This window comes from Loxodonta africana, chromosome X (genome assembly GCF_030014295.1).
Source record: "Loxodonta africana isolate mLoxAfr1 chromosome X, mLoxAfr1.hap2, whole genome shotgun sequence".
NCBI lineage: Eukaryota > Metazoa > Chordata > Mammalia > Proboscidea > Elephantidae > Loxodonta > Loxodonta africana.
The window spans coordinates 4,561,605-4,574,832 of record NC_087369.1 but is presented as its reverse complement, the minus strand read 5'-3'; the positions used below and the strand labels follow the sequence as shown (position 1 = coordinate 4,574,832).

The 13,228-nt window shown below is 41.4% G+C and overlaps 1 protein-coding gene across 1 annotated transcript; it reads left to right on the top strand.

Annotated features, from left to right (window-relative positions):
* Positions 1-11,267: 11,267 nt before the first annotated feature.
* On the top strand, positions 11,268-12,882 carry LOC104845444 (zinc finger protein OZF-like). Its single transcript, XM_064278002.1, has one exon. It carries the CDS (start codon positions 11,268-11,270, stop codon positions 12,738-12,740), a length of 1,473 nt encoding a protein of 490 aa, XP_064134072.1. The 3' UTR covers positions 12,741-12,882.
* Positions 12,883-13,228: the final 346 nt, after the last annotated feature.

Sequence of the window (13,228 nt, the reverse complement as noted above, 5' to 3'; positions counted from 1 at the left end):
CTTGAAATATGATTTTATTTCTTTTAAGGTTGGTGTGAAATCTTAGAAATACCAGTTTTCCTCTCAATATCCTCACAGCATCTAAAGCTCCCTCCTTTCACTTATACATTCTAACCAAGAAATTAAATTTCTTCCTTCTTAATACTGTCATTTCATGGTATCTGTGTGTGTTAAAATATATATAACAATTCTTTTTCCTTTTTCAACCATTTTTACATGCAGAATTCAATGTTAATTGCTTTCACCATGTAGTGCAACTATCACCTCTATCAACTTCCAAGATTTTCCATCACCATTAGAAGAAAGTCAGTGTCGCTTAAGCATTAACTCCCGTCCTCTCTCCCAGCTCCCACTAGTAACGATTTGGTCTCTATATACTTGCCTATTACAGATACTTAAGTGGGACTGTACAAGATTTATACTTTTGTCTCTGACTTGTTTAACTTAGCATAGTGTTTTCAAGGTTCATCCATGGCGTAACATTTATGAGAACTTAATCTCTTTTTGTGACCGAATAATATTCTATTTTTTTAATCCATGCGTCTGTTGATGGACATTTGGGTTTTTTTTTTTACACTTTTTTGCTATTTTGAATAGTGGTGTTTGAACATTGGTGTAAAAATAGCTGTTTGCATCCCTACTTTCAAGCCTTTTGTGTATCTACTTGTTAGGTATCATTGAGGTAATTTTAGACTCATGGTGAGACCACGTGACAGAGTAGAGCTCTAGTGTAGGGTTTTTTTCCTGTAATTTTAACGAAAGCAAATGATGGCGTCTTTGCCACAGAGGCGCTGGGGTGGGTGGAAACTGCCAACTTTTGTTTTCTTTAATTACATAATTTTATACTTTTGTTGTGGAGAATATACACAGCAAAACATACACCAATTCAACATTTTCTACAGGTACCGTTTACTGACATTGATTACGTTTTTCCAGTCACACAACCATTCTCACTGAACTTTTCTGAGTTGTTCTCCCCTTAACATAAACTCAGTGCTCCCTAGGGTTCCTGTCAGCTCTTCTGAGTTGCTGTTGTCAGTTTGATCCCACATAGACAGTTTTCTAAAGAGCAGAATGCTCAAGGCTCATTGTTTACTACTTAAGCTAAACTATTGTTCGATTTTAAGAAGACTCTAACGGATATTTTTGGTTTAAGGTTTAAAGATGATCGCAGGGCAATAGCTTCAGGGGTTCATCCAACCTTCTTGGCTCCAGGAAGCCTGGAGTCCATAAGAATTTGAAATTCTGTTGTGCATTTTCCCTCTTTAGATCAGGATTCTGCTATAGAAGTTTCGATGAAGATATTCCGTAATGGCAGCCAGGCACTCTCCTGTTCTTCTACTCTCATGGCCAGTGAGGCAGCTGTTCATGGAGGCAGTTACCACACATTCCTTATCCTCCTCCTTTTCCTGACTCAACTTTTTCCTCGGTTGTTCCAGGTGAACACAGACCAACTTTTGTGCCTTGGATGGCAGCTTGTAAGACCCCAGGCACCACACAGTGAACTAGGAGGTTAAATCACTCAACACGTTATTAGGCCAGTTAACTGCGATGTCCCATGAAAGCGTAACGCTCAACCTCCAAAGCAAGGAACCACGTCCCATGAGGTATATGGTTGTTCATCAGCAGCCTCAACATCTGCTCTTTTTGTTGTTATTCGTACCGTCAGTCTTTTGGTTAGCAAGTGGGTACTTAACCATTTGCACCATCTGCACTCCTATAAATGGAAATTTCTGGGTCATAGGCTATTTGTATGTTTAATATTTTGAAAAACAGGCACACTTTTCCACAGAGGCTGAACCATTTTACAACCCACCGGCAATTTCTTCATATTCTCCTCAACTCTTGTTGTTTCTGATAGTAGCCATCCTCCTAGGGATGAGGTGGTGTGTCTTGTGGTTTGGGTTTGCATTTCCCTAATGACAAGGGCATTCATCATCTTTTCATGTGTTTATTGACCATTTGCTTATCATCTTTGGTGAAATGTGTCCTACAGTTTTTTGCCCGATTTTACAATTGTTGCTGACACTTAGGAGGTCTTTCTCTGTCCTGGATACTAAACCCTTATGGCGTGTATGATTCCCAAATGCAGTGAAACCTGCGAAAGCTGGAACCTCTAAGGTGGAAACCTGTCAGAGTAGGAAAACTCAAATATTTTCCATTAAAGAAGTGACCAAAAAATGGCAAGGCTGCGCTGTGTAAAAGGCGGAAAAATTGCAAGACCCAGAAAAAGAAGGCAATCCTGTCAAATTCCAGCTCTCACAGGTTTCGGTGTATTTTCTCCCATTCTGTAGATTGTCTCTTCCCTTTGCTGAGAGTCTTAATTGATCTGTTTTGTCTTTTATTCCTTGAGCTTTTTGCTATTGTAGCTCAGAATCCATTGTTGAAAGCTAGTGTGTGGAGAAAATAAACGTGCTTTTTTTTTTAAACTGTAAAAATATTGTATGAGTCAAAAACTTTAAAAATGCGTACAATAAAACCAATCATTAAACACAACTCTTAATCTCAACATAGTGTTGAATAATGTGGTGCCTTCTATTTTCCTTCTCTACACATAGATATTCTAGAAGTACTCCCATTCTGGATGGGACTTTCCTTTGGGGACATGACTGTTGTCATATTACTTCATGTCGAATTCAAGCCTTCATTCAAAACTACTGAATTTTCCTAGGTGAGAATCTAAGAAATGCTCCTCAGATACCATGGCAATATCAGTTTTGTTTTTTTTTTTCAGCCAAGAAAGCTTTTTAATTTTATTTGGTTCTTTACCCTCTCTCTCTCTCTCTCTCACACACACACACGGTAGTCATTTAATTTCTTCTTGAACAAGACAGGTTAAACCACATGAAGTTCCATGTTGGCGTTTTTCAAAGTTACCAAAAAGGCAGGTTCTCATGCTTCCTCCAAATACGCCTGGGTGTTTACAAAGATCTAAAGAATTCACTGTAACGTGTACAACTATAAGCAGTGGTTCAGTTAAAATAAGGGATGTCTTCACTCAGGAGAAGTCTTCACACAGCCTTGAAAGTCAAGCAGAAAAAAAGAAGCTTTTCATCCAGAAGTTGACTGTAATTATCAGCCCCTGGTCTGCATCAAGCTCGTCTAGTCCCTTAGTACAGAAACCAAATGTCTGCTGTCAGACGTTGGATTCTGTGCCAGGAATCATTAATTATTTGCTAAAGGCCTCATCCGTGCCAACACTCTGCTCTTCCTCTCCTTTAGCTTGCAGCTTCAGAAGTGGGAATGCAGCCTGTTTCAGAGGACACAGTGTGATTGTTCGTGGCCAGCAGAAGACGGCCCACAGGATGAGATTCAGGCTCTTGGGTACCAATGGACTCAGACACCAAGTACTTCCCATAGCCCACCTGGAACACTAAGGACTGTAACGCTCTGAAATCTAACGTGTCCAAGACAGAGCTTTTAAAATCTCACCTGAACAAATCTACTTCTCACCTGGCTTTCCCAGCCGGTAAGCTGCACCCGCCTTCATTCATTCACTGCATTCAGGGAAACAGTCCAAGCTACCGTGAGAGGGGAGCTCCCTTAGGAAGGCAGCTCTGAACTTTCTTCTTCTATTTCTCTTTTCAGAGGAAGGTACAGTCTCCACCCAGCAGCAAGAGGCAGATATCAACAATGTAAACCAAGCCAACTCTCAATCACATCCAGAAAAAATCCACATATTTTACCCTCTCTGGCAAGACCCTCCACATCTGACTTAAATTTAGAACACCCTCATATTTCATAGGCTCTTGACATCTTTTTAGAAAAAACCTTTTCAGACATGTCAACATTTTCCCTGCCTTTCGGCCTTCACACCAAGTATTTTTGCTGATTAGAGGAAAACTTTTAAACTCTAGGAACTCAATAATTCCTATAATTCTTGTCTCACTTCAAATGTCACCTCTGCAGAAAGTGCCCCTCCTGTCTCCTCTGTTATTCCCACTCATTTCTATGTTTAAATGTCATTGAGGTTTCCAGAATGAGGTAAATCCAATTGAGGTTGACATTAACCTTCATCATGCAAGTAGAAACAAACTGAGTGCAATGTTCCATTTCCCTATGTGACAGACTTTTAGCAAGCCCAAAACTGTGAAGCTCTGCATTGTGCTGCTGGCAGCTTTCATGCCCTCTCTGCTCTGTTGGTTGCTTAAGGGTCTGGTGAGTCCACTTGAGCTGTGATGCCCACTAGCCAGGTGCTGCTATTTCAATTAAAAGTAATTAAAACTAAAAGTAGAGTTCCTTCATTCCACTAGTCATATATTCTGTGGTGAATAGGCACATAGGGCTAGTGACTACCATATTGGGCTGTACAGAAACAGAACATGTCTATCTTCACATAAAGTACTCTTGGATAGTGCTGCTGAAGACTATATATAACAGGTAATAATCTGTGTGTGTCCTCAATGATCAGTGTCACAGGCCAGAAGGAACAAGAAGACAAAATACAGAGTGTCTGCCCATAGATTTATAGTCTAGCTTGGGAGACAGTTTTAAAGAAAGAATGAAAAACTAAGGATATGTGTTATCTGTATTAAAAAGACCTAACCCGAGAGTGAGGTTCAACTGCTTGAAAAGGGAAATTATCTCAGTGAAGATTCAGAAAATTGTTTTTTTTTAGCTACATGCAGTGCTGTGTAGAGCTGATATCATTTTGTATGGGTGGGAGTGGAAAGAGTATTTCAGTTGGGAAAACTAAATGTGTAAATCCCTGAGGCAGCAGAGAACCCAGTATTATCCATTCATTGATGGAAGACAGAGATGATTAAAGCAGAGAAAACAACAAGTGAGTGGTGAGGTTTGTGTGAGCTGGATTGGAACAGGTCGTTTAGAACCGTGCTGAAAACTCTGGGCTTTTGGAAGGCCCATGGACAGCCACTGATGGGCACTGAGCATTTCCTATGCCACAGATAGAATTTGGAAGTGACAACGATGATTGAATGATGTCAGGCAGGAGGTTGTTATGAACAAATTAGGGAAGACTGTGAGGAGGCCTGGACGTGGAGATTGATTGTGAATCAGGAAGATAGCCAGTGATACAATAGAGGTGTGGATGGATGAAAGGGCATCCCTTCATAGACTGCTCATTCCTGTACATCACTGAATGCTTCTCACCTTTGAATGTCAATGTGGATAACCCCCGGATCTGGTTGAAATGCAAATTTCGATTGAGAAATTCTGGGATGGGACTTGAGATTTAAACATAGTGAACAAGCTCCTGATTTATGCTGGGAATACTAGTCGAGAAATAATGATGTGAATTAAAATTAGCGAGCTGTATTACAGAAAATAAAAAAAAGAAGGATAACGTGTAGAGGGGAGACACTCGTGTAAAGATCTTGCAACGGAGAATTCATTGACAGTGAGACCAAGAAATGAAATAGGACTCAAGTTGGAAAGGGCGCAGGGAGAAAAGAAATAGGAAGTGAGGCACGAGAAGGGTCCTTAGTGAAAGCATAAAGATTTTCTGATTTATTTGTTGATCTATTTAATACCAGAAAGAGAAAGTGTTCAGGAATCCCCCCAGATTTCTCAAAATCTTAGTGAGTGGTGTTCTCATGGTTTGAAAATGAAGGGGGAGAAAATACCAGAAAAGTCAAGGGGCAGAAAGAAATGTTAGTTAATTCCAAAGGAACAGAAAAATACTGATCAGATATTAGTGTCATAAATAAGATGAAAAAGTTTTAGAAAAGCACAGTGAAAGGTTTTTTACAGCACATAACTTAAAAATAAATGAACCATGATGAGTTCATTGTCAATATATGAAAAGTATGTTCTTTCTTAAAAATTCATCCATGTAAATGTCAGATAACACTGAGATTTGATATTAGGAACAAAGATACATAGGTAAGCCCACAACTTGAACATTGAATCCCTAAGTCCCTGGAGGAAATCAGGTTCAAGTTGGGCAGCCTGGCCAGGCCTGGTTGCTCCTCATGCTGTGGGAGAGGTAAATTCCTCCATCTGTGATCTTGTTGCAGAAAGTAGAAGCCTGGGGAGCTGCCTGAAGAATGCAGGTGTGTGCTGTGGGGGTTGGAGCCTGTTCTGCCTTTAGTGTAAAGGCCCTCAGGGTGGAGCATTGCCCTGAGCCTGGGAGGAGGCCAAAGGCCTGTCACTCCCTGCTTCCTCAACACTGTTTCCTCTATATCCTTCTTCTATTTCAGGTCTCAGGTGTGGTGCAGGGAGAACTAGTCCAGTCCAGGCAGCTGGGGACCTCAGGCGACCCTCTGGCACATCCATCAATCACAGGGAAGGATTTCAATTGCTGTCACTGGTGTGTGGACCAAACATTATTCATCTGCCTCCAGACTGCCCAGGCCTCTGCTTCCAGTCCTGTCCCTCTTCCTGGAAGTGGCTTCTTGGGGTCAGAGACGTCATTCCATAGACGCCCAGAAGCTGGAGAAGAAAATGGTGAGTTCTACGCAGAACTGGGTTATCCTTAGCATTATGTGGGTGAGGCTGGATCTGAATTGTTGGGGAAGCAGCCGTGTGCTGCGGGACTGTGGTTTCAGTGAAGAAGACAGTGACAGAGGAGGCTGAGGAACTGAGCCCTAGGAGGCACCCTAATACCTTGCTCCACTGTCTCTGGGCCCTTCATCCCTACATACATGGCATTTGAAGATTTGAATACCTGGTGTTACCTTCCTTATGTGACTCTCAGAGGTAGCATCACGCGGTGTTAATATCCCCACCCTACCCCCCGGTTCTTGGTGTTCTGTGTTGAATGACAGAGTGTTCTCTCCTGAATCTGAAGACGGAGAAGCTCTGGATGTGGAGGCTGAGCCCCGACCCTCTAGAGCCATCCTTGTCCCATGTCTCTGAACAGTGTTCTTGAGTCTCCCTAGGCACTGGAGCACTTTGAATCTTAAAAGGATTGAGAGATATCATACCAGTTTCCTCCACTGCTCAAAAGTGTAAAATTACTCAGCATTTCACTAAGATTAAAAGCTAGATTCTTTTCAGTTGCCAACGAGTTCCCCCGAACATGATAAGCCCACTGACCCCAATCACCCGTCCAGATTCCTAATCCGGTTTTTCCTCTGCATTGCATTCGGCTCCAGCCACGTGGGCCTTTGGCTCTTCCTAAGACATCCAAGACACCTTCACACCTTCTGACCTGTGCTCTGGCTGTTTCCTCCTTCTAGAACGGTTTCTTCTCAAAGACCTGAATTCTTTTATAGAACATATTGCCACATGATAGTTATATATACATGTTTATGTATTTAAATTTACTGTCCCCACTCAAAGAATTTACTATCCATGTTCATCTGGGTGTTCGTTTTGTTCACTGCTGTATCTGCTTTGCCAATGTGCAGTAGACTCTGTGTCAGTAGTACCTGAATCAATTTTAATGAATGAATGTAGCCACTTAAGGGTCTGGAGGGAAGAAGTCTTGTCTGAGACACAGGGCTTTGCCAGGAGAAGTATGTCCTGGTTGTATGAATTGAATAGAGTGTTTACCTTTTTCTCCTCTTCCTATTATCCACAAGGACTTCAGATCATCGACTGGGTTTGGGTTTTTGTTTTATTTTTTTTGTGGTGTTATTGGACGGTAACAGCAAAAATAACAACAAAACTGTATGCATATGGACAGAACTGGAGTTGTCAGCAATTTAGACTTCAAAGAGAAATTGACCTGCATTGTGATCCTGGCTCAGCAGTGTTCCATGTGGGAAGCACTGAGGATGTGATTAAATGATCGTCTCTAACTTTACTCAGCTATGCCCTGTCTGAAATAATATCTGCTTAGAAGAGTCATGAAAGAAAAATCGCAGTTGCTCAGTACATGGAACATTTCATCATTATTCTATAATAAATATCAGGGTTTTTGGTGAGTTCAAAATATATAAGCTTGCCCACTGCAGTGGAGGAGACCTTTGGCTTTGGGCTCTGATTCAAAGTTGTTGTGACCCCATCATACCAGGATGGATTACAGATGACATAGGCTGCTCACGTCACCATTTCCCTGAGAAGAGGAGTCTTCTTTCTCTAAAATTACTCTGTTTTAGTACTGAAGGCGTCTTTTAGCAGCCTTTTCTCTCCTCTTGACACGAGAAACCCAACGGATTCCTGCTGTTTCAGAAAGGTCACTCTTACAGACCAGGGGATTCCAGTAGTCAGGGTTCAGGTAGTCATGTTTAGGTGCCTTCCAGGGGCTGGAAATGTGAGAGAATTCTAAAGCACAGCCCCTAGAGGGCTGGTGTGTAAGTCTATTTCCTAGGCTTCATAGGCAATTTAACCGGTAAACTCTCTGCATTTCAGCTCTCCTTATAATATTAATTTTTCTGTAGTAGAAGTTATACCTAAAAAAATGTTTGTCCATTCAACAGCGTTTACAGGTATAGTTTGGTGACACTGATTACGTTTATCATGTTTTACAGTCATTCCAACGAAAAACCAAACCAAGTGCCATCAAGTTGATTCCGACTCACAGCGACCATATAGGACAGAGTAGAACTGCCCACATAGACTTTCCAAGGAGTGCCTGGCGGATTTGAACTGCTGGCCCTTTGGTTAGCAGCCGTAGCACTTAACCACTATGCCACCAGGGTTTCCAAATGGAAATGGTAACCTTTTGTCACTGAGGAAAAACAAGGGCGTGCTGTCCTTGTTTCTGCAGAGGTTGTGCTCCTTGTCGTCTTCTAACATTAGACTGTGTTTGTGGACCTGTGACATCCCCAGTTTCGGCCTTGGTGCTCTCTGTTGAATGAGAGTCTCCTGACTTGAATCAGCCACATGCTGATCTCCAAGAGTTGAAGAAAATATGACCAGCTCAGTGTTTGGGTTGCCAGTGTGTTGATATTGGCCCCTGGTCCTCTCATGGTTGTGAGAAACAAAAGCAAAACTGCCCTTCTGCGGTGTTTACCAGTTACTATACATCATCCTGTCTCCACCCGGTGCTTTATGTTTTGTTGAGTGTGTTCTGGTAGGGCTTACGGAAGGAGGGGTAATTGTTTGTTCACAAGGAAGTGAAGATCTGAATGAGAGCATTTCTCTAATGTCTGCTATGTTTTCTAACCATTCCAGACGGTAAAGAGAGAGGAGAATACAAGTGCAATTGGTTGCAGTCGAACTGTAGAGAGATAATTTCAGTGCTGGGCGTCTGTGAGACAGAAAGCAATCAGTGAGGAAGTGAATGTAGTTAGTGAAGGGACGAGGCTGATGGCCATACCGTAGAGTAGACCTTGATAGTACACAGAACCTTGTGTCAAATCCCTAAGAATCCTCTGTTCCCCAGGACTGTCAGCCTCACCCTTCATTCTTGTACACACTGAAGTCCATGGTACCTTGCTGATGCAGAATGTGTCAATGTTTTAGGACTCAGTGGTTGTTGAGGATGTGGCTGTGGTCTTTACCCCGGAAGAGTGGGCTTTGCTGGATCTTACTCAGAGAAAACTCTACAGAGATGTGATGACCGAAACCTTCAGAAACCTGGCCTCAGTAGGTAAGAACAGATTCCTTTTTTTTTCTTCTTTTTTCTGTTATTCCTTTAGTGAGCAAACCTCTTTTACTCATTAACTTTACTCCAGAATTTGGGCTGAGCAATGAGAATGAATCATTAAATAAAGCAGGCATGGTCCTTTGGTCTATCGAGCGCATGTACCTTGGCTTCTCCGTGAACACAAAGCACTATGTATTACACTTAGCTTTAACTTCTCTTGTGATTAAAAGCCTTGAGGCTCTTTAAGTGTTGTAAATGTAAGCATTGGCTTTAGGGGTCACTTTGGGGTACAGACGGTATTGTATTTTGGGACCGCGTAGAGTATTACTGTGTTCATTACAAGTTTCACATGATTATTTTGCTGCAAATCAACCCACACCTGTCTATCTTCAGAGACCCTGAAGATCAAAGTCTTGGCTCAATGTCAAGGAACTCCTCATTACTCTTCACTGCCTTCCCTCATGATAAGCGTTTCTTCATGAGCACCATGTCAGCTCTACACATTTGTTTTCCCAGAGACACAACTTCACGGAAACCTGAGCTTCCTTTTCTGACTTTAGTGATCCTTTCACAGCTGCGGTCATGCGGATCCTTTTTCTCATTTAATGTTACATGTATATCGTGTCCAATATCTTTCTACTTAGCTCTAATTACGCTTATTCATGTCACCATTACTCTCAAGGTTCATAAAAGTATGTCCTAGTAAATTGCTTCTAAACCATTGGTAAAGTGCTGAAACCGTGAAATGTGGCTACGTCTTTATTAACAGTGGTCCTTTTTCCCCTAATAATTTCTTTCTGTTTGTTTCATATCGCGAACCTCAACTTGAATTATTGGGTCAGACTTTGGAAACCTTGAGGATGGAGAAAAGTTACCCAGGAAACATATAATGATGCGATACATAAAAAATAACATCTGGTCGTCCACGTTAGGAGAAATCTCTGAATTACATAGTAATAAAGATGATCATAAAAACCAAGAGAGACGTTTGAGGTGAGTGTCATTCAAAGAAGAGAAAGCGGTGCTTCACGAGACAATCCTGAGTTGTGATGACCTTAAAATACACATTCGTATGTTCATGTGTGTATACCAAGGTTTCCAACTGTTTCACAACAGTTCAGTAATTGTAAACATAAAGAAGGTTGGTGTACGCATTGCATAGCCTCCAAACCTATTGCCTGTTGGATTTTGACCTGAGCAGAGAACAGTTGGCGGTGCCCTGCACAAACACGGTGTCCCACTACACTGCTTTGAATGTGTGTTTCTCGTCATACTCCTGCTATTCAGAATTCTGCAGCAGGTTCCTGAAACTTTTTTGGAATCCATGCAGGTGGGATTATTCACAGTACTGTGCGGAGCGACACGCGTTGAAACCTATGAGATTGCCTGCCATCTTTGTTCAGGGCCCTGTGGTGTTTCCAACACAGGTTTAAATCCGATGGGCAGCAGATATTCAACGCAAACACTGCCCTTATTTACGTTGGCAATTTTTGAAGTAATACGAACCAGTTCGAAGCCCTGATATGTACTCATACATATATAAATATATATGTGTATGTATATTTGTATATGTATAAACTTTGCTGTAAACTTACGTGTTCAGGGAATTTTCACAACTTTTTCATAAATGTGTGTCAGACATTGAGTATTTGAAACATATTTCACTTACACACAATGATCAGAAAGCCTCATATTTTAGAAAAACAGTGACAATTATGGTAGTATTTCTGCTAGATGATTTAAGCTATGAAACAGGAGAGAAGTCAAGCCAAAAACTGCATGTTCACTTTGTTTGGTAATGAGGAAGTGGAAATAATTGATTTCCAACATGTTACCTGTTTTTAACAGAATTCATACAGTAGAAAACCTCTGTGAAAGTAACGAAGGCAATCCGTGTGGGAAAACCTTCAGCCGGGTTCCAAATCTTACCGTGCAGAAAAGAAATCCTCCAGAAGTAAATCCTTTTGAATGCTCTGACTGTGAAAAAGCCATCATGGATCCCTCATCACATAACCACCATACCTGTCAGTTTATTACATCTAGAGAAGCCTGTGGTGGTACCACTCCTATGAGACCTCTTAGTGGCAAGAAACCCCATAAGTGTGAGGTATGTGGAAAGGATTTCATTTGTATCTCAACTCTTAAGAATCCTGTGACAACACTCACTAGTGACAATCAGTATAAATGTAATGAGTATGGGAAAGATTTCTGTAGTTTCTCGTCCTTTTGGACACATGTGAGAGGTCACAAGGGTGAATGTAAAGAAAGTTCTTCTAGTGACCCTTTATCCCTCCTTTTCTCTAACAGAGATAAGCCCTATGAATGTAGGGAATTTAGGAAAGCCTTTAGTTTTTCCTCAGCCCTCACTGCACATTTAGGAACTCACAGTGAAGAGAGGCCTTACGAATGTAATGAATGTGGGAAAGCCTTTAGATGGCCCTCATACCTCACTAAGCATATGCGAACTCACAGTGGAGAGAGGCCTTATGAATGTCAGGAATGTGGGAAAGGCTTTAGTCAGTCAGGACACCTCACTACCCATATAAGAACTCACACTGGGCAGAGGCCTTATGAATGTAAGGAATGTGGGAAAGCCTTTAGTCGGGTCTCAACCCTCACTACACATATAACAACTCACAGTGGAGAGAAGCCTTATGAATGTAAGCAATGTGGGAAAGCTTTTAGGCAGTTCTCAGGCCTCATATCACATAGAAGGATTCATACTGGAGAAAGGCCATATCAATGTAAGGAATGTGGGAAAGCCTTTAGGTATTCTTCAGCCATCGCTTTGCATAGGAGAATTCATAGCGCTGTCAGGCCTTATGAATGTAAGGAATGTGGGAAATCATTTAAGTATTCTTCTACCTTCACTTCACATATAAGAATTCACAGTGGAGAGAGGCCTTATGAATGTAAGGAATGTGGGAAAGTCTTTAGGCAATCCTCAAACCTCACTGTACATAGAAGGATTCACAGTGGAGAAAGGCCTTACGAATGTAAGGAATGTGGAAAAGCCTTTAATTGTTCCTCACATCTCAGTAATCATAGAAGAACTCACAGTGGAGACAAGGCATATAAACGTACACAATGTGGGAAAGCCTTTAGTCAGGTCTCATTCCTCACTAAGCATGTAAGAACTCACAGTGGAGAGAAGCCTTATGAATGTAAACAATGTGGGAAAGCCTTTAGCCAGTCCTCAGACCTCGTGACACATAGAAGAGTTCATACTGGAGAGAGGCCATATCAATGTAAGGAATGTGGGAAGGCCTTCGTGATTTCTCGTCCTTCAGAAGACATATAAAAACTCATCGTGGAGGACTTAGGAATGTCAGGAGTGTGAGAAAGCCTTTCCTTGTTCATCACACCTCATATCACATATAAGATCTCACTGTGGAGAGACTACTCTGTCAAAAGGGGGGTGTTTCATTCTTAATTCTGTAATTTCAAACAGCAAATTTCTGAAAGTCAGTGATAAAAGAACAAAGTTTCTCAGTGTGTAACAAAGCAGTACTACCTCCAAGAAGGGGTCATTCGAATTCCTTTGTGCCTATGAAAGTTTCGTTTTCACTATGGCATTGTCTTCATCAGTGTTTCTTATTTTCTCAGTCCAGGCCAAATTTTACCTTTCGGAAAGTCCTTGACTATAACAAATAATCCTGTAGGGACTAGCCAGGAGCAAATGTGGTTTTATATTTGTTAATATTTTTATGGATGTTATTTTGTATACAATGAAATGCACTCTTCTTGTATTTAGTTTAAGAGTGTTTTTTGAAAAAAATTGTATTCCAT

Excerpts from the sequence above, each read along its gene's own strand:
- LOC104845444 (XM_064278002.1), top strand. The coding sequence starts at position 11,268 with ATGTTACCTGTTTTTAACAGAATTCATACAGTAGAAAACCTCTGTGAA.